Genomic DNA, 24593 nt, shown 5'->3' on the forward strand with positions numbered 1-24593 from the left:
TACAAGTTGCCATTTACATTCTTTGAATCTTTTGGGGCATTTAGTACTGGATGGTTTGTCAGAGGAGATTACAGTGTAGGTAGGTAGAACCCTTGGTAAGTCATCTCTGACTCTGACACATACTGGCAAGGCTAAATCCTGTCCTTGTACCTCTGTCACCTGTTCATCAGTTCCAAAAATTCCTCAATTGTTTCAAATCTTTTTACCACTATCTTTTGTAAAGCCTGAATCTCTTGACCTGTGAGAAATATTTTAAATGATTTCAGAGACTCATAAAGCCTCTGGTTCTCATTCTTCAAATATGATTCCAAGGTATGAAATTTTTCCATTAATGATAACTTCTCATCCTGAATATTATTTGGGTGGCATACAGAGTGCCTTCCTGGAGAGATACTCTATCTGATAACTTATCATAACTTTTTAACAGATTTTGATTGTCAAATTCAACAGCATAAATTCTTTCAGATAATTTTTCAGCACCCATTGGCATGGATTGAAATTTTCTGACAAATTAATGCTATTCCTTTCAATGGTATGAATTCTTTTCATCTAACTTTTGATTTTCAACAGTATAAAACCTGTCAACTAGGTATTCATTATTAGTCTGTAAAGACTGTATCATTTCTAAAATTACCTCATTCTTGGCTTTGTTATCAAACCATTTTTTAAAGATACAATATGAAAAACAAAGCTAAGTCCCAACATCAAATAAATAGATGCATCAGAAAAACTGTATAAATCTTGTAGAATATCATTCATAATATAAGCAAAAAGATTTAATTCCTGGATGGTTAAATGGTATGCAATTATATGACTTTCAAATTTATTGATTTATCTATTTAATCAAATGAACTTACCTCTGTTAGAGGATTTCAGTAAACTGTTATTTGGGAACGCAAACCAGAAGCTGTGCAAGTCACTATGCAACAGGGAAAGTGACGGGGGTGGGGAATGAACATGAGCCAGGTAAATTGCCAAGTCACTACATGGTGGACCCAGCAAAGGCGTAGCTCCTCTGCAGTGGGGTTTTGGCAAAGAAATATCTTGGGCCAGAGGACTTAAGAGTGCTGCCCTTTAAGTTAGCATATGGACAAACATTGAATTTTTTTTTCAATATAGGGTTTCTCTGTGACTTTGGAACCTGTCCTGGAACCAGCTATTGTAGACGAGGATTTTTGTTGCATATTGCTGCAATCTAATTTTGCCACAGTGTGATGCTGCCAATGGGTTTTACCATGTAGTGTAGCATGTGCAAGCCTGGTGACACAGGTGAGTGAAAGAATATAAAGTCCAGATAAGATTTTTCTAAAATTCACTGTAAGAGCAGCAGCAGGCAAGTTCTTAAGAAAAGGATTGTGCCTCTATGAGGGCGTGAGACTTCTTTTTACAACAAGAAAGGGGAAACATATTTTGTCCTATCATCTGCAAGAGGTCTTATTCTGAATTGATAGGGGAGGACCCCACTATTTTGTTAATTTGTAATTCTTCTTGCCTCAAGTTCTCTTTCTTGAAGTGGGCAGATTGAGAAGTGCACCGTTGGTCAGGTGAGTTAGGTTCCAAAGGGGTTCACTGGGGTGAGGCTCTAAGCAGCAGTGGCCTGGTTGCTAAAGTGAAGAAACTTGGATTTTGATTTAGCCTTTTATCTCTATAGGTTTGGTAATCTTGCTAATAGATATTCACCTTGGGTGAAAATCAAGAGTTCTCATTCAGAGGGTTCCAAGACATCGGATCATTTCACTGTCAGCTGCTGGACTTAGTGACTCACGATCCTTGTTGAAGTAGAAACCACTTTACTTATGACCCATTTTATTTAAGAACTTCATGCCTCCCACTATAATTAAGAGGTAGGATGAGTCTATGTTGGATATTTGGCCAATATTAACAGTGCTGTGTCAGAAATTACCTAGCATAAAAGTGTAGGCAGAAATGACAGTAAATCATACTAACATTAAAATCAAGTTTATCAAAGTGGAACAAGAAAATATATCAGAAAGAAGAGAAAAAATATCTACTACAGACATTTACTAGAAATAGAAATTACTCAAAGCTGATGACAATAGAAACTAGGGATGGTTGATGAATAAAGCCATTCTCAGATAAGTCCTGGAAATGAAGCTGAGGATTTGCCTGAAGTTTCCAAGGGTCCCAGTGAGGTTAGTTTCCCTCATTAAGGTAAGCTATAATCCTGGCTACTCTCTCTTCGGGTATGGGTTAGATTACATCTAAAGATAACACTTATTGCTTAGCCTTGTCTTTGACTTCAATAGTCAGAACCTCTTCCCCAGTCTCAGTAGCAGGAGCCATACGAATGATGAGTGACTGACAGGCAGGTCCCCTGGGGACAACTCCCTTTTTAATCAACCGGGGCCTTTCTTCTGCTGTGTTATAACTTACTCTGCAGTTGGACATGTCCAGTGCTTTTTCTGCTAGCTCTGTTCCTTTATCTTCATATTCTTTTCCTTTCTGCTCTCTTCCTTTTGAATTTTCACCTTTTTTCTAGAAGAAGCCATGATAAAAAACTAGTGTTGAAACCATAATTGATAGATTAGCATCATCATCAAACGCCATCTGCGATGCAGTGAATATAGGAATCATGTCAGTCTGCTGCACACTGTCATTTCTTACTGTTTCCATGATTGATTGTTTATGTATTATGTTTATTTTATGGAGATGATATTTTAAATGTTTATTTTTAATAAAAATATACAATATGAAATAGAAAGCCTGGCTTCATTCCCAATCATGGCAGAACCTCAGAAAAAACTAATATCTCTTTTCTTGTTTAATCTTCTTAGTCTCATAAGTATTTGAGCTATTTTTCTTAATTTACATTTGTGTGTATGTGTGTGTGTGTGTGTGTGTGTGTGTGTGTGTGTGTATGTAGTGTAGTGTAGTTCATATGCTACAGCATCCATTGGAAATTGAGGGTAACTTGAGGGTATTGATTCTTTTTTTTAAATTTTGTAAAGACTGTAATGTGGTCCATTGAGTCACATTTCCCCCAAAGTCCATCTTTTTTAAACCATATATTCTAATTTTAAGCCATGGTCATTCAATAGGATGCATGTAGTTATTCCAATTTTTTTTTGTATCTGTTGAGGTTTCCTTTGATACCTAGTATATGATCTTTTTTTTTTTAGAAGATTTCATGAGGTTCTGAGAAAAAGATATTTTTTTATGTTTGTATGGAATGTTCTCCAGATGTTTGTTAAGACCATTTGAGTTATAACATCCATTAGTTCCCTTATTTCTCTGATAAGACTCTGTCTGACAGATGCGTCCAGTGGTGAGAGTGGGGTGTTGAAGGCTCCCACTATTAGTGTATGGGGTTTAATATATGATTTAATCTTTAGTAGTATTTCTTTTACATATGAGTGTGCCTGGTATATGTTTCATAGATCTTCAGTATTGAGATTTCCTCTTGATTAATTTTCCCTTTGACAAATACGAAATATCCTTCTTTGTCTCTTTTGATTGATTTTAATTTGAAAATCAATTTTCAAAAAAAGTCTATTTTGTTAGATCTTAGGATAGCTACACTAGCTTTTTTTAGGTCCATTGTATTGAACATTTTTTTCCCAGCCCTTTCCCTGAGGTGATGTCTGTTTTTGAGGTTGAAGAGTGTTTCTTGTATGCAGCAGAGGGATAGATTCTGTTTTCATGTCCAATCTGTTAGACTGTGTCTTTTTATAGGTGAGTTGACTCCATTTATATTAAGGGATATTAATGACCAGTCATTGCTCATTTCTATTATTTTAGTCTTTATTGTTGGTGATATTATTGTGTGTATTTTCCTCTCCTTTGGGATTTGCTGCTGTGAGATCATCTATTGTCTGTGTTTTGTGTGGATATAGCTAACTTCCTTGGGTTGAAGTTTTCCTTCTAGTACTTTGTGTAGGGCTGGGTTTGTGGCTAGGTATTGGTTAAATCTGGTTCTGTCATGGAATATCTTGTTTTGCCTGTCTATGGTGATTGAAAGTTTTGCTGGGTATAGTAGTCTGGGCTGGCATCCATGATCTCTAAATGTCTGCATAAAGCTTGGCTTGGACTCTCTGGTTTTCATTGTTTCGATTGTGAAGTCATGTGTAATTTTGAAAAGTCTGCCTTTATGTGTTACTTGGACCTTTTTTTTTGCAGCTATTAGTATTCTTTCTTTGGTCTGTATGATTAGTGTTTAGCTTATTATTTGGTGAGGAGACTTTTTTGGTCCAGTCCATTTGGTGTTCTGTAAACTTCTTGTATTCACATGCAAATCTTTTTTTTAAGTTTGGGAAAGTTTTCTTCATGATTTTATTGAATATATTTTCTGTGCTTTTGGGTTGTACTTCTTCTCCCTCTTCTCTCCCTATTATTCTTAGGTTTGGTCTATTCATGGTGTCCTATATTTCCTGGATATGTTGTGTTAAGCTTTTGTTAGATTTAATGTTTTATTTGACTGATGAGTCTATTTCCTCTATTGTATATCTTCAGCACTTGAGATTCTCTCTTCCATCTCTTGTATTCTGCTGTTTAATCTTGCATTTGTGGTTTTTATCATTTTCTCATGATTTCTGTTTCTATAATTCCCTCAACTTGAGTTTTCTTTATTGTCTCTTTTTTGGTTTTCAAGTCTTGAATCATTTATTTCATTTGTTTGATTGTTTTTTCTTGATTTTCTTAAGGGTTTTTGTTGATTTCTTTCTCTCTTTTCGTCCATTTCTTTGAGAGATTTTTTCATTTCCTCTTTAAGGGTCTCAAACATTCTGCTAGTTATTTTTTAGGTCATTTTCTTCTACTTTATCTATATTGGGGTGTTCAAGTCTTGTTATTGTAGTTTTTTATTGGTGTCATGTTGCTCTTTGTTGTGATGAGTATGTTCTTACCTTGTCTATCCATCTTTTCTTCTGATTGGTGTCTCTGGTAATCAATCTTCCAGGTGCCTGTTGATCCAATGGTCAGAAGGTTGCTTCTCATGATGCAGTTGGGGCCACATTCCAGTCACCCTGGAGGTCAGGTGTTCCCAAGGTCACTCGGTAATCCCTGGCAATCGATCTGCAGTGCCGAGTGTTGTACAGGCCTTCTCCCTGAAATTCTCTTGCTTAAGCCTGCTTGCACTGAGGTAGCTGGCTCAGGCCTGTTCTGACAGATGTCCCTGGCTCAGGCCTGCTCTTGCAGAGATCCTTGGCTTGGGCCCAGACATGCAAATATCTCTGATTTGGGCCTACTCCCTCAACATTCAGCATTCACTCCCTCATACCTGCTCCCATGGAGGTCGCTGACTCAGTCCTGGCCCCTTGGAGGGCAGTGGCTCAAGCTTGATCCCTCTGAGGTTGCTCCCTCATACCTGCTCCTGTGGAGATCACTGACTCGGGCCTGCTCTGATGGAGGTTATTGTCTTGGCTCTGCTCTGAGGAGATCACTTGCTTGGGCCTGTTCCTGTGGATGTTCCTTGCTCTGGTCTTCTTCCACGGAGGTCCCTGCCTCGACCTGGTCCCGCAGAGTTCTATAGCTTGGGCCTGCTCCCCTCGGCAGTCACTCCCTCATACCTGCCCAAGGGTATTGATTCTTTCTTCTTCTATGTGGGTACTGGATTGAACTCAGGCTGGTAGACTTGACTGCAAGTACTTTTTCTCTGGCCCCAAGCTATGGGCTTTTAACTAGTTCTATTTATTAGTATTATCTGTAGAAATCTCACATCTTTAGTGCATGTATTTCTTGTGCAAATTGTTATTTTATGTTGCTATAAGTGAGGCATTGGGCTTTTTACCACACTGTTAAGTGTATAAGTCAGAGATTCAAGTTTTAGAATCTTAAAATGTGATGCTATTGTAATATTTGTTTTCCTCATTTTCTGGAAGGTTCATGGCTATCCATTTCTAAAGACAGGAGAGAGTATAAAAACTAACTTCAGAAAGTTCAAATACCTGTTCCATTTCTAAATATCTGTTCACACAGATATTATGAGCATCAAAGAAAAACAGAAACAACAAAAGGAAAAAAAGGCAGCATGGTTTCACGGTCTTTACTTTCCTAGGAATTACCAGATAGCTCAGTGTAAATCTGCATGTTTATTGACAGTTTGCAACATAGTTCATTGTGACCTAATCCAGATTTGTTGACTGGGTCTGTTAATGACACAGATGACTTGATGAAATATGTAGGACTATTTCTGTTTTTTAATATTTTGTTATATGTTGATTAAATATTTGTGAACGTATTTGTTAGTTTTTTGTGAAAATGTTGTTAACTGGCATGCTATTTACATGATTTATATAGTTGTGTTTCTATGTGTATGTATTTGTTACTGTATGTTGTGAAATGTCCCCCATAGAGTCATGTGATTAAATACTTGATTATCAAGTGGTGGCAATGTTTGGGATTGTAGAAACTTTTAGGAGGCAGAGCTGAGTCTTTGGAGGTGGGCCTTGAGATTTTGTAGCACGGCTCCACTTTCTGCTTACTCTTTGCTTCTTGTATAATGGAACCGTCTGGTCTCCTGCGCCTGCCACCATGCCTTCCCTGCTGTTCTAGACTGTAACCCCTTGAACGACAAGCCAGTATTACCTCTTTCTTCCTTAAGTTGCTCCTTGTCAGATATTTTGTCATAACAGCTTAAAAATAACAAAAATGCTGTGATTCCTGTTAATTTTTGTGGCCATGCTTTTACTACTGGTGTTTGTTTTATCAAGTTACCCTGAACACTGAGGTCGCAAATATAACCATTGCTCCTAGGAGAAATGCAGGGTCAGTTTCCTATGTTTTTGTCAACTGATTGATAAGTAACTTTATTGATTGTATGTTTTTCTTTATAAATACATTGTTTAATGTATCAAACTAACCCATGAATTATGCATTCTCACACTGAACTCGTAGATAATTTCACTGTAACTTGTAACTGGAGTAAAGATTGAAATACTATATTTCCTTTGTCGGTGATATCAAAGAATTTTATATTTAGGAATTTTGGGCAGTTTTCAAGTACTATTCTTAGTACAACAAAGTCACCAAAAAAATTAAATTAAAAACTCAAAACTACAAAATAAAACAAAAAAAGCCATGGTAACAAATAGATTGCATCAGTCCACTTATTTGCATAAGATTCAAATAAGAAACAGAAGTGAACTTGAGGTAAACCTAGCTGATAGTGCATCAAATTTCCTCTCTTTTTTCTTTTAGTATTTTACTGGTCATAAATGACCCAAAAAACATGTGTTGATTTGGGAGCTACCAATAAATTATAGTAAGAAGAGTCACACATATAGAACACATGAACAATTAAATTTGAGTGTATTTATGGATATGTATTCTAACTTAAAGTGAACTAGTCATGATTTCATGTAATGATAAATGGAGATGAAGTTTAAATAATAAATGCCAATCACTAGCATTAGATTAGCCCAAATTGCCCCAATGTCTGAACTAGATCCTGCCTGGATGCACACCATGCAGCGTTTCCCCTCTTCTGCTCCAAGCCTCCCGTTCTCTGTGCCACCATCAGTCTTGTTACCTGAGAGGTTTGTGCTCTCTTGCCTTTGAGGAGTCTAACAAGATCTGCTTTTCCTGTGCTTCCCAAGAGAGTTTTAAATATTTTGGGTGTCTCTTCTTTTGGTGGAAAAAGAAAGGCAGGTCCTGTTCTTGGAGGGGTTGCCTGCGTGCTCTTCCCATTCTGTCTTAAAAGAACTCTGGAGACAAGAGAAGAACATTGTTTTGAGAAGCTCTGTGATAGCTTCCAAGAATTCTCTCTGAAAAATGGTAATTTCTCCTACCCATGAATTTTCAGTGGGTACTCACTTTCAGTTTGAGGCATATCTCATGAAGAATGTTGTAATTTACTTCATGTAACAAAATTATTCTCGTCTTAGATTTTATGGGGTGAAGACAACTTTCTCCTCCCCCTCCATATAGTATCTCACTCTGTAGTTCAATCTGGCTTGGAACTTGGTTCAGTCCTCTTGTCTCAACCTTCCAAGTGCTGGGATTCTAAATGTGCACCATCACACCTACTTCTACTGGGGCTTAATAGGTCGTACCTGGCTTTCTTCAGGAGGAGTTTTTTAGAAGATGGATAGTGCTGTAGAATTTCTTGAAGAGTCTTTTTGTCCAGAATTAAAAGATTGGCAAACCCGTGGGCCACCACATCTGCAGTTCGCCGGTTTCCTCCCCGTTTTGCCAGGAGGCTGTGGGATAGAAAAGAAGGTCCTTGGTAACCAGTTTGCTCACCCTCCATCGATTTTCCTTTTAAATCTCAAACAAAAAATGCAAATTTAGTTATGCAATTATACATTTTAAGTGTGATATCACAAGGTTAATTCGTAAGATGTTGATTTTCCTTCAACATAGAGTTTTTCCCAATGAGTAATACAGAATCTTTGGCAAATGTTGTGTATTTACTCCCTTTAGTCCATGATTCATTTTAATTGCCAACTTGACACAATCTAGAATCACCTGGAAAAGGCAGTCTAAATGAGACATTGTCTAATCAGGGTTTATCTTGCTTATGTTAATAGAGGTCAGAAGACTTGCCAATGGTGGGTGGCATCATTCTCTGAGCAGGGGATCCTGGGCTGTATAAAGAGTAGAGAAACAGAGCTGAACATTAGCATGCATGCATGCGTTCATTGTTCTCTGTTCTTTATTATGGATTTGATATGACTAGTTGCTTTCAGTTTCCACTGCCTTAACTTTCCTGAAATGGTGTACTGTTATGTAGAGTTGTGAACCAAATACACCCTTTTTTTCTTAAGTGCTATTGTCAAGGTATATTACAGTAACAAGAAGCAAAATGAAGAAAACATTTTATTTTAAGCTTTCTGGAAACTTAAGTCACCACTTATCTTAGAAAAAGCATAATTATCCATCTCAGATATCTGAAAAGCTCTCTTCCCAAGAGGATTGTGGAAGTTTGAATGTGACTGGTCCCATAATCTCAGAGTGAGTGAGATTAGGAGGTGTGACTTGGTTGGAGTGGGTATGGCCTTGTTTTGTAAGACGTTTGTCACTGTGGGATCAGGTTTGAGGTTTCCTGTGCTCAGGATACCTCCCAGTGTCTCAGTCGACTTCCTGTTGTTTGTGAGATGTAGGACACCCAGCTACTACCATAGCACCAAGTGTGCCTACATGCCGCCATGCTTTCTGCCATGATAATAATGGACTGAACCTCTGAAAGTGTAAGTGAGCCACCCACCCCAATTATATTTTGCTGTGGTCATGGTATCTCTTCACAGAAATAGAAACCCTAACTAATACTTTTCATACTGAGAACTGTACTTTTAAAATAAATTTAAAATAAATACCAGTGATCACAACGATTCATGCTCTGTATTCATCTGATCTCCTATTTGGGGGAAAAACACTTTATCAGAGCTTTATACTTGCTGAGGAAGCTGTATTTTCTTTAGTGCACCCCTTCTAGTCTTTTTGTTTCATCCAAGGGATGGAAAGCCAAACAAGTCTTGTAAGATGGAGACTTAATCCTATGCTTTTAGATTATTTCCTTTCCTCTATACCTTATGTACTACATGGGAGTCCTATGTAGTAGTGATGACTTGCAATGATAGTGTCCTGGGGTGGGGAGGGAGGAACTGTGATAAGGGACACTCTACACATGAAGCATTACCTGAAGGCAGACCTAGACCTAGCTTAAAATATACATGAAATTTTAGGGAATGATTACTGTTTTTAAAGTTTGTTTGTGCTTTCACTTCGAGGTTGGGCATCACTGGGCAGCTGTGGCTGACTTCAAAACTGAGATACTCTTGCGCTACCTCCTAAGTAGGGTTATAGGTATATGCCACTGCGCCTTGCTAATAATAATTATTATGTTGAGAAAGGAGAGAGAAATGAATCATGGAAAAATGTTCAACTGAAGTCGAATTGGGTTGGCTACTGTGGTACATCCTATAATCTAAACATTTGGAAGACTGATATAGGAGGATCAAAGATTCTAGAACAGCCTGGACTGTGTAACAATATACTATCAAAACAAAACAAAATAATTCTAAACAAAAACAAAACAAAACAAGAAACATACACCAGAGCAGAAATTAAAAGGTGAGAAAGAGAACCTAATGCAAAGTTGGGCACTTTGTCTGCATCTAACATTGAAGATGGGGCTGGGAAAGGAAAGCTAAGACTCTGTAAACCACTGAAGAATGAAATTACTCCTCCAAGACAGAATGTACATATTTAGAATCCTTCAGTGTGACTGCTTGTTTTCTTTAGTCAATAACTGCTTTTCCAGAGAAGACAAAAGAAACAAATGTTACTCCATCTATGTAAATACCTATGCAGCATTTGATGCATGCATGAGTGTATGTGTGATCTATGCCTAGCTAGCTCTCACCCGTCACAGTATCTGTGAAAACATGGGTCAGATAAGGTAGTTCCATTCACACTCCTGTGGTTTTAATACAGAGTAGTCAAGTCGTTAGACAGAACCAGATGTCATTGGGAAGTTGAATCTGAACCCCAGAGAACCTCAGCGAGCATGCCAAACTATGTGTGAACGGAAATAACATATTTAAATGTCAGGCTATTTTGAGATTTCTCAAGCTTTAATTAAACTTGCATACAGGTTGCATGTTTGGAGTGCCTGATGAGTTTCTGAACGGAAGAAATAATAGTCTGTCTGCCAGATGGATTTTGCCCAAACTCTCCCAGCAATGTTTAAAATAGCATCTTTTTCCCCCTTTTATCCACAAAATGCGTCCCCAGCATTCCACTGGTGAAAAGTTTGACTCATTAAATTGCTTAGTAAGAAGGCCCCTCCCTCAATATCCACAGTTCCAAGTAGAGTTTCCCAAAGGCCCTGCGCCAGAGGACAAATAGCCGATGCTACAATTAAATGTGTCCAGGTTAAAAAGAAGCTTGTACTGGGCAATAGTCGAGGAAATGAAGGAATCTGTTCTAATTCTGGACCCATTTGTTGCCCTGACCTTAGAGAGCTTAAGGGCTTTTTTTGATTTTTCTGTTCATTCTTGTGAAAAGACTGCAGGATTAGGAACCAAATCATCACCTTATATATCCGTTTATGAACACATTACAAGTCACTTTTGCTGAAAACAGAAAACTCTTTCTCTGCTACAGGAAACTGATTATTATTAAAAGACTGGCTTTTTGTGTTCTCCTGCTATTCAGATATGAAAAGGGTTCAACTGGGCAAGACCTCTTTGTGAATTCTTAACCCTAGTTTGTGATATGCAGTTAGACATTCAGAGCTGGATGCAGGACTCAAGTAGTTCTGTAAACATATCAGAGAGACAGTGTATTTAGAGGAATTGTGTAAAAGTTGTCTAATAATTGGGACATGTCATACACAGACACAGAGACAGATAGACAGACAGACAGACAGATACACACATACCTGTTGTTTGAAAGCGTTTCCCGACATTCATGTATTATAAAATCAATCCTAAATTGATACATTAATATTATTTGGAAGTGGAGCCTTTTGGTGACAATTAGGTCATGAAGGCAGAGACTTCATTAAAATAAGGAGTTCCAGCAGGGTGTGGTGCCGCAAACCTTTAATCTCAGCACTAGATTAGGTAGAGAGAACACTGAGTTCCAGAGCAGCCTGGTCTACACAGTTAGTTCAAGGTTAGGCAAGGCTATATAGTGAGAGCTTGTCTCAAAAAAAGAAAAAGAAAATTGCTTTCTAAAAAGAGTCAGCATACTTGCTCCCTCAAGCATGATGTAATACAGCACCCATCTCCAGAGTCAAGAAAAAGGTCTCAGCTGATGCCACTACTTAGATGTCACTGCTTGGGAAGAACTTCAGAGAACTGAGAGCCAGAGGATTTCTATTTCTTGGAAGTTATCTAGGTTTGATTATTTCGTTACAATAACAGAAAACAGAAAAGACAAACCTTTACATATGCATATATCACACATACTAGCATCTCAAACTATGGACTATGAACCTGAATATGGTCACATGACTGAATTGAGTGGCTGTGAAAATTTGGCAACAGGAAAAGATTTCTGATCATACAACAATTAATTCAAAATCAAACACACAATGGATCAATCATGTGACTTCAATGGTCGTACCATACAATACTGAAAAGTGTTTGCCAGGTACATCTCTGCCAGAGTCAAGACAATTGTGTGTTATGAATTTGCATGCTTTACTATTCATACAAAGTTTTATGCATCTATCAAAACATAAGAATTTAAAAATAGAAAAAAATGACCTAAATATTTTTCTACCATCATTGTTCAGTATCTAAGAATCAAATTAGTGCTGTCTTTGAGTTGCATGGAAATGTTTAAAACCAGACTGGTCTACAAGAGCTAGTTTCAGGACAGGCTCCACAGTTACAGAGAAACTCTGTCTCAAAAAATAAACAAACAGACAAAATTATAAATTTCTATTGAAGCTGCGTAACAATTTATAAGTGAGTTTTGAGATGGAATTAGGAAGAATTTTCAAGAATTCCTAGAATATCCATAAACATGGTTCTGTCATTTTGTATTATATAAGGTTGTGAATTTATACTCTCAGCATTAATGAATATGAAATTACAATATCCATCAACTTTGGAAACAGTGTATACGCTCTCTGTCCTTTGATTTCAAATATTCAACCAGAATTTAATGTTGTAGAAGTAAACAAGAATGTCTGCCTCATAAATATGAAAATTTGCCTTTACCTTAATTATTGGCAAACATAACAAAAATTGCTTGTTTTACCACAAGTAATATTTCATTATATTAAGCGTGAGGCAACCAAGGCCCAGGGAGACTTAATTCTTAGACCAAAGTCATATCCATAGAAACACATCACATTATTTGAATGTGGTTTACCATATTTTGGTTTTTGAAAGGCACTCTTACATAGAAGTACAATTGTAGATAATAAAAAATGATTAAAATAATATACTATAGTAAATTACATCCAAGCAATGGTTTTGTGTTTTATAATTCTTTATTGTGAATGATAGTGCATACCTGTAATCTTAGCATGCAGAAGGCAGTGGCAGGTGGATCTCTATGAGTTTGAGGCCAACCTCAACAAATAGAATTCCATGCCAACTAGGGCTGCATAGCGAGACCTGGTTGTTGTGGAATATTAACTGAAGATGTGTTACATTTGTTTATGCTGTGGAACAGTTGATTAATAATGCAAAGATGTGTTGCATTCTTTTATGTTGTATTTGTTTAACTCTGTGTTACTTTGCCTGTCTAAAACACCTGATGGCCTAATAAAGAACTGAATGGCCAATAGCTAGGCAAGAGAAAGGATGGGTGGATATGACAGGCAAAGAAAATAAATATAAGGAGAAATCTGGGGAGAGAGAACTGAGGAGCAAAAGAAGGAGGAAAGGAGGAGATCAGGGGCCAACCACCCAAACACACAGCAAGCCACAGAGTAAGAAGTAAAGAAAGGTATATAGAATAGAGAACTATAAAAGCCCAGAGGCAAATGGTAGATAGAATAATTTAAGAAAAGCTGGCTAGAAACAAGTCAAGCTAAGGTTGGACATTTATAAGTAAAAATAAGTCTCTCCGTGTATTTATTTGGGAGCTGGGTGGCAGGCTCCCGCAAAAAACAAAGAGTAAAAACAAAACAAAATAAAACAAACAAACAAAAAACAAACAAAATACAACCTGTCTTAGTAAATGGATATTTTTATGATTATCAGTAAATATTTGATTTTCATACTTATTTAGTATACCTTCATATCCTTGGTCATGTAAAAAAAAGTCACAGGCTAAGAGTCATGAGTGAAAGAAGTTTAAGAAGCCTTGGATGTATATTCTGCATATGTAAGAGTGTACAAGTATTATTTTTTCAAAGAAAGCTATAATATTCAGGTAGTCCCTAATCATTTATTGATTTCAAGCTTTGCATCAGTATGGTCACACATCAAATTATAAAACTGTGCACTGAAGTTACAAAGTACAATGTTGTTGGAGTCCTCTGAATTTGTGCAATGCAGTGTTACAGGGAGAGAGGGCCTGCTTTTGGTCCCGGCCGCCTGGCTAGCTTACACCCGAAATCATCACACAGAAACTGTATTCATTTAAACACTGCCTGCTCCATTAGCTCTAACTTTTTATTGGCTAATTCTCCATTTAACCCATTTCTACTAATCTGTGTTCACCACGAGGTCGTGGCTTACCGGGAAAGATTTAGCATGACTGACCTGGTGTCTCCATGACGGCTCTCTCTCTGACCCTGCTTTCTTCCTCCCAGAATTCAGTTCTTTCTTTTCCATCTATCTAAGTTCTGCCCTATCAGGCAAATCAGTTTCTTTATTGATTAACCAATGAAAGCAACACATAAACAGGAAGACCTCCTACACCAATGCACTGTACAGCTCTTTCTAGCAGAATCACTACAATTAGATTTAGACACACTCACAGGGGACAATAGACTGTAAAAGAGTAGGTGCTGAATGTGGAAACATGAGAAAAGCAATGGGAGCATAGGTGAAATTTATTTAAAAGTTAAACTTTGTCATGGGGGGTGGGTGTTTAAATTTGGCATTAAGTCATTTAAACTATAAAGTAAATACTTTGAAGATAGTCAGAAATATCTTCTGAAGGACTTAACAAAGAGGCCACTCTATGAAGTGGTGGAAGGAGCCATATTTATATACAAGGGAGAGTATAGAGAAGGCTATCAGTTCTGGCTATATATTGTTTTCATACACAATTCAGTAAGAGTATCATGCTAAGTAGAGCAGGGTCAGTCTGTACAGTGCATTCCAGAAACCCGGCTCTTCTGGTTCTGCTGTTCTGCAATTATCCAAGAGATGACCATTTTACATATCTTAACAATTAATAATCCTCAAGCATTTCATTCTTTTTATGGGTTTACCTGTTTACTAGTGCAGTTCTGGGAACTGAATTAGATCTTGAGCATGCGAGGCAAGCAATGTACCCTGGAACTACACATCCAACTCTCTATTGAGCATTAATAAGTAGCTTATTGTGTGTGTTTGGCATCATATATAAATAATTATTCTTTGGCATAAAATCCTTCAGGAAAAGATTTGGAACTCACTGTATAAGTTGAAAAGTGGAAAAATAGGCATAAATTTAGTATATGTAAAAAAAACTATGTAGGCATGATGTACACCATAATGAGTTGTTACAAAGATGATGTAATGAGCTGATGTTACAAAAATGATTGGCATTGGCCCTCAAGCTATTTTTAGCTAGGAAAAGAGTAAGTGCATATGAAGATAGTTGGACTAGCAAATATTAATATTATTGATGATAGTAGAATCCCTAGTTAACATTATTCAGTGTTTACTGTGAGCCAGCGTTTGTAAGTTGTTTTTGTATATTAATCTAAATAATGCTTTACAGTCCCAAAAGATAATTATACATCACTGTAGTTGAATTTGGTAGAGGTAAAGGAGCAGTTTCAGACAAATGCTTTCAAACAAGACTTACCCATAAATCTTGGCATGGAGTCTAAATTTAGTTTGCTGTCTTACACAACTCAGAACCATTAATGCTTTGATAACTATAGGAAATAGAAATGTTTCTAAAATAAAGTCATTTCTAAGCTGAAATGTATTTTCTTATGTAGAATTATTTCCTACAATAGAAATAAAACTAATTCTAGATGCCATATGTGAGGAAAGCATCATCTCCAGTGTTGAGAAAGAGACTAAACCTTCAAATATTTGTTCTCATTAAGCAAATTTCCAGCTGGGCTATATTTGGGGACAGGATTTCAGATCACCTTTGTGGACTTTTCCTGGGACTTTGTCAATCTTTTCAGGAAACACTTTGTTCCCTGACAACTTTCCAACATGACTAAGAATAAATTCTCACAAAACTTTTGCTGGTGAACAAACATCAGAGGATGCACTAGGGTCACCTCTGCCTGGGCATCTTGCTCTTCGCAGACACTTTGATATTCATCAAGTATGTGCTAAATGGCAAGCACATGTTAGCCCAGACTTAAAAAAAATATTTTAAAGAACTGTGCACTTGAATTTTTAACAAAGTTGGAGAATTTAGATTTCACAGCTGTCAACTGTCTGGTTCAATTTTTCTCTGTCAGGTCTTGGGTTTCAGAGTTGAATTGGCCATAGCCAAGTGAATGAGGTGAAGGGGCGAGGTCGATCGGTAGTTAAAAATTAACCAGACTAGCTTAATATAAAAGATATAGCTTTAATAAACAGAAGAAAACTTACAAAACCAAGGTTCCAGCGATTCTAGAACACAGTGGGCAAATAGAGGAAGTGGCAAGAGCACTTCAATCTTTTATTTGTTTTGTGTGGCCCCAGGGAGACACACCTTAAGCAGAATGTGACTGGCTGAGGTTCTCCATCAATGAGGAGTGAAGAATCTGGATAAAGATATAAGGAGGAGTCCAGAGTAATAGAACAGCATGCACTATCACTTTATGACCTGCAAATTAATCTCCCTTAAAGTATCAAAGGTACACTTTACAAGAATATTTTGGTAAGAAAATACTTACCAAGTGAGAGTACATTAGCCCATTTCTTTGGAATCATGGTAACAATTTCATTTTTTTGTAAATAAAGCTTTTAATTTTAGAAGTGCTTTTCTTTTCAAAATTAAGCACCAATATTTTCTTGCTTAATGATGTCATTAATTTGGTTTGATAGGTTCTTGCCATGGCCTAGGATCCATTCAGTGATTTGGGCTGAAAATATGATTTGCTCTGAAAATCTGAAGACCTGAGTTCAAATCCCTAGCATCCACATTAAAAAACAAACTAAAGACCAGGCAAGGCTAGGAGTAATGGTAACCTCAGCACTGAGGTGCAGAGCTAAGCAGATCCTCAAAGCTCACTGGCTGACCAGCCTAGCTGAAAATGCATGCTTCTGGTTCAGTGAAAGACCCTGTCTCAAGACAGTCTGGTGGAAAGTGATGGAGGAAGATACCCAATGTCCAGTTCTGGGCTCTGTAAAAACACATACAAGTGCATGCATATACACAGCCATGTGTATGTCATCACAGAGAGAGACATGGATTTTATCATTACAGTTAAAATCCAAGATGTGAATTAATTTCAGGTTAAGGGTCCATCCTTATATGAAAATTCTAGTGGAGATAATTATATTATTGTTATTGTTCTTATCACACATATATATCAATAGACATTAGGAAAAGAATCAGGCTGTTTTGATAACATATGTCAAGGTCTGATTTGGGTCTAAAGAGACCACTGAGTGGTTAAGAGAAAACAGAAAACTTTCTGTTTTTCCAGATGACCTGAGTTTGGCTGCCAACACCCATGGCAGGTGGCTCACACCTACCTATAACTTCAGCTCCAGAGAATTTGATACCTTCTGATCCCCTGCAAGCATGTGGCTTACATGTATACAGACATTCTCACACAAACACAAAAAAGAACTATGCTCCTTGTATGTATTTGAAATGGCAATAAAGAGCTGAATTTAGCATTACATTGAGTCATTTCCAAAGGGATCTTGAGAATATTTGAACACATGTGCTAAAAAATGATACCAATTGTATAATTGTTTACAGGAGTATGGAGTGGCAAAAAAGGTTTTTTACAGCCAGAGACCACAATATGGAAAGTGTGGTGAAAGTGTAAGTACATTTTCAAATTCAGGTTTTGTTTATGTTTGAGATAGGAAAATGTTGTCAGGGTTTCTGTCCTGCCCGGTTCCCACAATCTTTAAGTCCCAAAGAAATCACACAGAGGTCCACATTAGTTATAAACTTACTGACCCATTAGCTCAGGCTTCTTATTAACTCTTATAACTTATATTAGCCCATTATTCTAGTATATGTTAGCCACACGGCTCGGTACCTTTTTCAGTGAGGCAGTCACATCTTGCTTCCTCTGTAGTGGGGTAAAGACTGCAGAATAAGACTTCCTTCTTCCCAGAATCCTCCTGTTCTCTACTTCCTGTCTGGTTGTCCTGCCTATACTTCCTGCTTTGCTACTGACCAATCAGCATTTATTTAAAATATAATTGACAGAATACAGACCATTGTCCCACATCAGGAAAAGATTGGAAATGTAAGGTTTTGTACCCAACTATAAAGTATTCTTTTTTAAAACAACATACTTTTTTTTTGTTTTGTTTTGTTTTGTTTTTTCTGTTTGTTTTGAGGCAGGGTTTCTCTGTATCTTTGAAGCTTGTCCTGGAACTCGCTCTGTAGACCAGACTGGCCTCAAACTCACAGAGATCCGCCTGCCTCTGCCTCCAAAGTGTTGGGATTAAAGGCATGAACCACTAGCTCTTGGCAGTTTAACGTATTCTTATCCTTGCTAACACACAAACTTACTATCTGCCTTTCATAAAAGGAAGACAAAATTAGAAAAATGAATAACAGATATTTTAAATAATCATTAAAAATACAAATGTCTGGAGACCTCGATGTCCAGTGTTTCTCTGGTCCAAACACTCTTTGTCCAAACAGCTCCACCTGCAAATGTTCATTGCAATGAATCACTGGTCTCGTTCAAAGTCTCTGTCACACCATCATCACTGAAACTCCTCTCAGTTATCCTGCTGTTGCCCTGAGTCATGGGGATCCTGGAGCTATCCTCCCTCAGGACGAATCCCTTCACATACTCCAGCAGGTCATAGATGGGACAGATGTAAGGGTGAGCCATTGCCAGGCCCACGATGTAGATCTGTGTGTTAACTGTGCTGGTTGATCTGGGCCACTGGGACCATCGTAGGTGGGAGCAGAGTAAACTCTCCTAGGCCCATGCCATCTGGGGCAGCTCTCCCATACCCTTAGTGAGGGGTGGGGCTGTCTCTCCTGAGAGCAGAGTGCAGAGGCCAGCTCTCCCATGGGGTTTTGGGACCAGTTCTCCTGCTGCAGTGTCCAGCCAGGTGCAGAGTCAGCCATCCCAGAAACAGTGAGGGGTAGGGCCAACTTAGCACAGCCCCTCAGATTTCAGTATGCATGGTTTCTATGACCCCCCCTATGATAATACGAGCCATGGAGATCATTGGAGACCCCAGATGCAGGAGGAACACAAATTCAGACATGGTTCTTGGGGGAAGCTCTGCCTGGACAGCACCATGGCTCTGGTGGCATCACAGGTCACCCAGACCAGTATTGCCCCAGTGCCAGCAAGGCCCTCAGACACCAACATGGTCTCAGACTCCTAGCATTGGCATGGCCTTCTATGGTATCAGGAGCCACAGACATCAGCATTATCATATGGTCCTGTCATGCTATATTGTCTCAACATGAGCTAATCACAACAGCATTAATTGACAGTCAGGCAGAACTCTGAACCCATGAGCCCAAGCAAACCTTTTCTTGTTACAAGGTAATTAATTAATTACCACTGGTATTGTTACAGTGAGGAATTAGTTAATACAGAAACTAGCCTCAAAAGCTTGCCAGATCTGAAAGACATGCTGGCCTTGGGTGGCATTTGTATTCTATAGCCTCCTGTGAATACTTTGATAGTTTAACTTTAACACTTAATTATATGGTTGGAGATGTCATTATTCTTACTATACTTAGGATATAAATAAAAACTATCATGTACTGTATAGATACATATAGATGATGGTAGTGTAGAGATGAATAATTTCTAGTTCTTACATTTTAATAGTCAAATCTCTTGAAAAATCTGTCTAAACAAATTAACTATAAATTAGTAGTAATTGTTGTAGTATAATGAATGAAATACCATGGAAACAAAGAGCAAGAAGTTACGGTCTATTTGGGGTGCTGATTAGATGGCTTTAAAGAGATGCCATGTGAATCAGTTCTTGAAGTGTAAGTGGGAATCTTCTAGTAGATGCTATTGTAACATGAGAGATGCCCATCTGCTCATCATTATTCCCAACCCAAACATTTAAACCCTTGCAATGGAACTTTCATTTACTGAGGCCCTTGAGGGAAGCAGTAGTTTTTTTACTTCTGGATCTTTCTAGGAAACCTTCTGGAATTATGAGAGCAATACAAGGGTATAAATTCAATCATTTCCAGAAAAGTGAGATATTAACAGATACAGATGGCAGATGGATTGAATACAGATGCTTAAAAGAAATTCCACACAATCTCAGAATTGAGTACAATAGAGGGTTATTTATTTAGGGATAGACTCACAGATTACAGTCCTCTGCTTGAATGAGGAACAGCATCTGAATCCCACAGCCAGAAGAGAGAGGCGAGATGCATAAGAGGCCACACCCAAGTGGGCGGGTAACTTAAAGGTTACTGGCTATAGGAATTCCCACAGCAACTGGTTGTGATTAAATTCATGTGGTAAATAAGACACTGCACACACTTGTGAGGGTAAGAATGGAGTCAGAACAGGCAGGCTGTACCTTTGTTTTTTGGTTTTTTGTTTTTGTTTTTAGCATAGGGTGTTAGTACTTTCTGGATGTTAATTGGGAATGTGGTTTGGGTTTTCTCCATGATGGGCTATACATCTATATTTTAGCAGTGCACTTTTGCATTAATATGTAATGCCCTTGAAATCTCTGAACCCTTTTCTTTCTTAGATTTTCCCAAGAAAAAAGAAGTCTGTAAAAAAAAGCTATGTGACAGTGCTAGATTTAGCTCATTTTAACAAAGGTCACAGCATTTCTGAGTAGTAAACATTAACAAGATCTTTCCAGTGTCTGGATGTTTGGCAGACATGCTTCCGTCTGGAATGCATGACTGGAGTCTAGACGGGGGGACAGACATGGGCCTGTGTAGCACATGAGCATCTGGGAAAGGCAGACATATCCTTTATTTATTTTCAGCCACAGCCACGAAGTGAATTAAGGCAAAGACTTCCTCTTTGCTTGAATCTAGGAGACTCCTGCAGGCTTAGAAGAGGCTTGCCTTACTGTTTCGATTTGGCTTTTGAAACCCAAATGACTAAGAGGGACTTACGACGCTGCAGTCAGGAACACAGGCTTATTTTAGTGCTCAACCAGCAACACCTGGCTTCTATTCTTAGGCTATTCCTCCTGTGATGACAATATCAGCAGTTAATGTACTTGCACTATTAAGCTTTACTTCTTAGGGAACACAGCCCTTGGGAAAGCCAGCTAATTATTTTCTGTAATGTTTCAGATTAGTTTTATTGTATATTTTATGACCTTGAAGATAACAGTGATTATTAAATCACAGAAATATTAAATTACTCTTGAAAGCACTTCCTGTAAGGGAGTGATGGAAACCGGCCTCACAGTCTAAGAAGTTTTTCTCCCACTTCTCCAGTGCAGGTCAACAATGTGCTCATGTATTTGTTAAGAAAGAGGAAAACATTTAAAAGCAAAGTGATATTACTAACAGAAAATTAATATGCTTCAATGTTCTAAGGAGAATGTATGTTTATATGAAGTTACCTGAAATTGTCTGTAACTTCTTAGCTGTTGTGAAGTTGGACGGATCAAATGCCTTCTGGGATAAGATGAGATCATTGGACACTTACCCATGAGGACTTGGGTCAGAGCGTTACCTTTGTCACTCACGGCTGCTCTTATTCTGGTCAAGATACTTGGTAATTTGAAGTAACAGTTTTCTCATGTAAAATACTTAATAGCTATTTGTTAGTGTGTTACTTTTTGCCTTAAGCATCAGCGTTGTAGTTCAGGACACTGCCATCTTTTACCAGGATCTCTGCTGCTCAATTGTTTTCTCCTCTTGCGTTCTCTCCTGTCCCTGCCTCTGATCTATAAACCTATTGGAATTGTCTTTTAAAATCATACCAGTTGTGCAATTCTTTTGCCTAAAACTCTTTATTGACATCCACTCATGTTGAGACTACTACACTTATATCCATACCACCCTGAATATCTTTGATCTTGTCTAATATTGGAAATTAAGTGTGCTCAAGTCTGATTAGAACTTGGATATGAGAATAAAACATAAATTTCTTACCACAGTCTAAAAGTCTTGCAACAGCCTAGCCCTTGTTCAACCTTTGGTCTCATTTTGCCAAGATGTCTTTCCTTGTTCACTATTTACTTGCTATGATGATTTACCTGTCCATAGACCGAATGAGTTTGTTCTATGTTTAGGCTTTTGCTATTTCTAAGTGGTTCCATATTTATTTACTGCATTAAAGCTTAGGGCAAATATTTTATATTGAGTGTTCATTCTCAAATACTTGATTTACATAGCCTTTCTTTTCTGTTTCTTACACTCTGGTACAGTAATACCACATTATAGTGTGAATTTGTTCTATTAGTTAATTATGTAACTTTAGTCAATTTCTTCTCACCTTAATGAAGGGCAGCAATTTGTGTATTCTTCTTAGAGTGTACTTTCTGAGTTTTGAGTGATACTTTACAATCTAGCATGTGCTAAGCACTTAACAAATAAATTTTTGGTTGAATAATGAATAAATTTAAATGCAATATTGCATGGAAGTGTTAGCTCACATTGTGTCTAAATTTGCTGTATATTCTTGCTCTTGGGACCTTCTGTATTCATTCTATTCTATTCTATGCTTATATTCTCCTGGCCATTAGGAAATAATAATTACAATAGCTAGTACTTATTGAGTAAAAATTAAATGAGAGACTCAAAATATTTTAAACAAACTAACCAAATTTTCTAACCTCTATGATATACATTATTGCGATTCTAATTATTAAGATGAAGGAACTGAAGAGTAGGGTCAAATAAGAAACAGAGTCAGCAGTGAGGCAGCCTGGCCCAACATTCATGATCATAGCTACTCACAACCCCTTTGCTGACCTAACAAAAGGTTCCTGGCAGTTACAGAACTCTCCTTCTCTTCTTCACTTACTTGTGTGCATGTAAATTCAACATCGGCTGAGCATCGTTTGCGAGCCAGACACTGACCTAGGTTCTAGCCCCGAAGATCATAACCTGATTTTTTGTCTGTTCTTTTGAGAGAAGGAATAAAAAGTGAAAGAAGTGTGAACATCCTTAATCGTCCTATACTTTCAGCAGAACATCAGACTTTTGATAAATGAGTAGATATTTGGGTATTTTATAACCTAAGGTTGTCCTTTTATGACAAATAATGGGCTTAGAGACTTACAAGGTTACTCTCAGATACCTGATTTCTCCAAACACTGCTGCCGCTTTCAGAGTAACCATAACTTGAGCACCATCAGGGCCTCCAAGAACTTGGACTTCTCCGTGCTTGATGATGTACATTTCCTTACCAATTTCTCCCTAAATGCCATATTAAAAAAAGAAAATTTTAGTCATTTTATTTTTTAATTTTTATAACCCAAATAAAGAAATTTAAGATCTTAGAGAGGAGCAAAAACAAATAAGGGAAACAAGGAATATCATCGTGAAGGTATTTATTTTAAGATCTGGGGTAATTTGAGATGTTGGAAGACATTACTTTCCATCATGTAAGTCCTGCAAGCCATCACAAGACACAAGAAGATACACTGGTCACTGTATTATCTCAGGAGTGGGCATGGGCAGAAAATGTATCCTACTGATTGATGTACTGATCATATTGATGGTTGAATCTGCTGTTTTTGGGCTCCATTGGTCAGCCCTAAAGAACATGTTTTATGTAGCATAGGAGCCTGAATTTCAGCCGTTCAAAGTCAAGTCTATCTTTTGACTGTATCACTGAGGTATGATTCAGGAAACAGGACACCCTGAAACTCTTATTCCATATTGAAAGACTGTCAGTGCGGTTATTTTGTATTGACAAATCTCAAGGTCAGAGTAATAACCAACCATTTATCTCTGACAGTGTTTTCATAGTGACTGACCAATGGTGCTATTTTTACCTCTAAGGCAGTATGGATATTCGAATATGAATAGAATAGCAAAGTTGACAAGACCAAATATGTAGCTATTTTAAACATTTAATGTAAATACAATGATTTTTTTTGTGCCTACCGTCTAAACTAGAATATGAGCCACCGGTTTTCATGTAGTTATATATCCAATCCTATTTAAGAATTATGTAAACAGAGGGAAGATGGCTCAGATGAATAAAGTGCTTTTCATGAAAGCATAAAGACTGAAGTTCAGATTCCCAACACTTACATAGAATTCAGGCAAAAATGATGACCTGGCTATAATCCCAGTGCTCAGCAAAGAGAGACAGGAGATTCCCTGGCAACCTGGCTACCTAGACAAGTTGAGCTGGTTAGTTCCAAGCTTAATAAGAGACTTTTTACTTAAGTAAGTAAATGTACAAGAATGTAGGATGACCTTTAGGGTAAACCTTTGGTTTCCACACCCATATACATACGTGTAGGCTCACTTGCAAACATGAAACCACACAGACCAGCCTGCATACATACGTGAATGTATGTCACACACGTACAAATGTACCTTTTCTACTGTCTCAACTCCCCCTCGCCCACCTAACCAACCTAAAACAGCTCTGGACTTGTGGAGATACTTTGCTCCTGTCCTTGTGGTTGACTAAAATGTATCCATGTGACCCTTGAGATTTAGGATTGAGGGTGATTGTACCTGATTTCTTCAGTCTTTCCAAAGTATATTTTTTGTCAGTGTCCCTAACTGTATTTTTTTGTGTATTTGTATTATAATATACAGTGTCCTAACTATTATTATTTTGTATGATAAATATTAAGTTAAAAATTTAATGTTATGCTAAATAATGTTAAATAATTTCGATCTCTATTAAATAAACATGACATACAAGAATCCTATTAACACTTTAAGTCAAAATACGCTGTTAAATTAGTTTATCTATTTAT

General features: G+C 37.5%; 1 protein-coding gene across 1 annotated transcript in view; it reads right to left on the minus strand.

Moving 5' to 3' along the window:
* Positions 1-1050: 1050 nt before the first annotated feature.
* Positions 1051-24593, minus strand: part of Cngb3 (cyclic nucleotide gated channel subunit beta 3) — a 155008-nt gene continuing 131465 nt past the window's right edge. Inside the window, exons 15-18 of the mRNA XM_048420196.3 lie at positions 22949-23067; positions 8010-8156; positions 7487-7661; positions 1051-2496 (exon numbers count right to left, since the gene is read on the minus strand). Of these exons, the coding sequence (XP_048276153.3) occupies positions 2236-2496; positions 7487-7661; positions 8010-8156; positions 22949-23067 (702 nt within the window). The 3' untranslated portion in view covers positions 1051-2235. The remainder of the gene's footprint in view (positions 2497-7486; positions 7662-8009; positions 8157-22948; positions 23068-24593) is intronic.

Source organism: Myodes glareolus, chromosome 16 (assembly GCF_982192425.1).
Source record: "Myodes glareolus chromosome 16, mMyoGla1.1, whole genome shotgun sequence".
NCBI lineage: Eukaryota > Metazoa > Chordata > Mammalia > Rodentia > Cricetidae > Myodes > Myodes glareolus.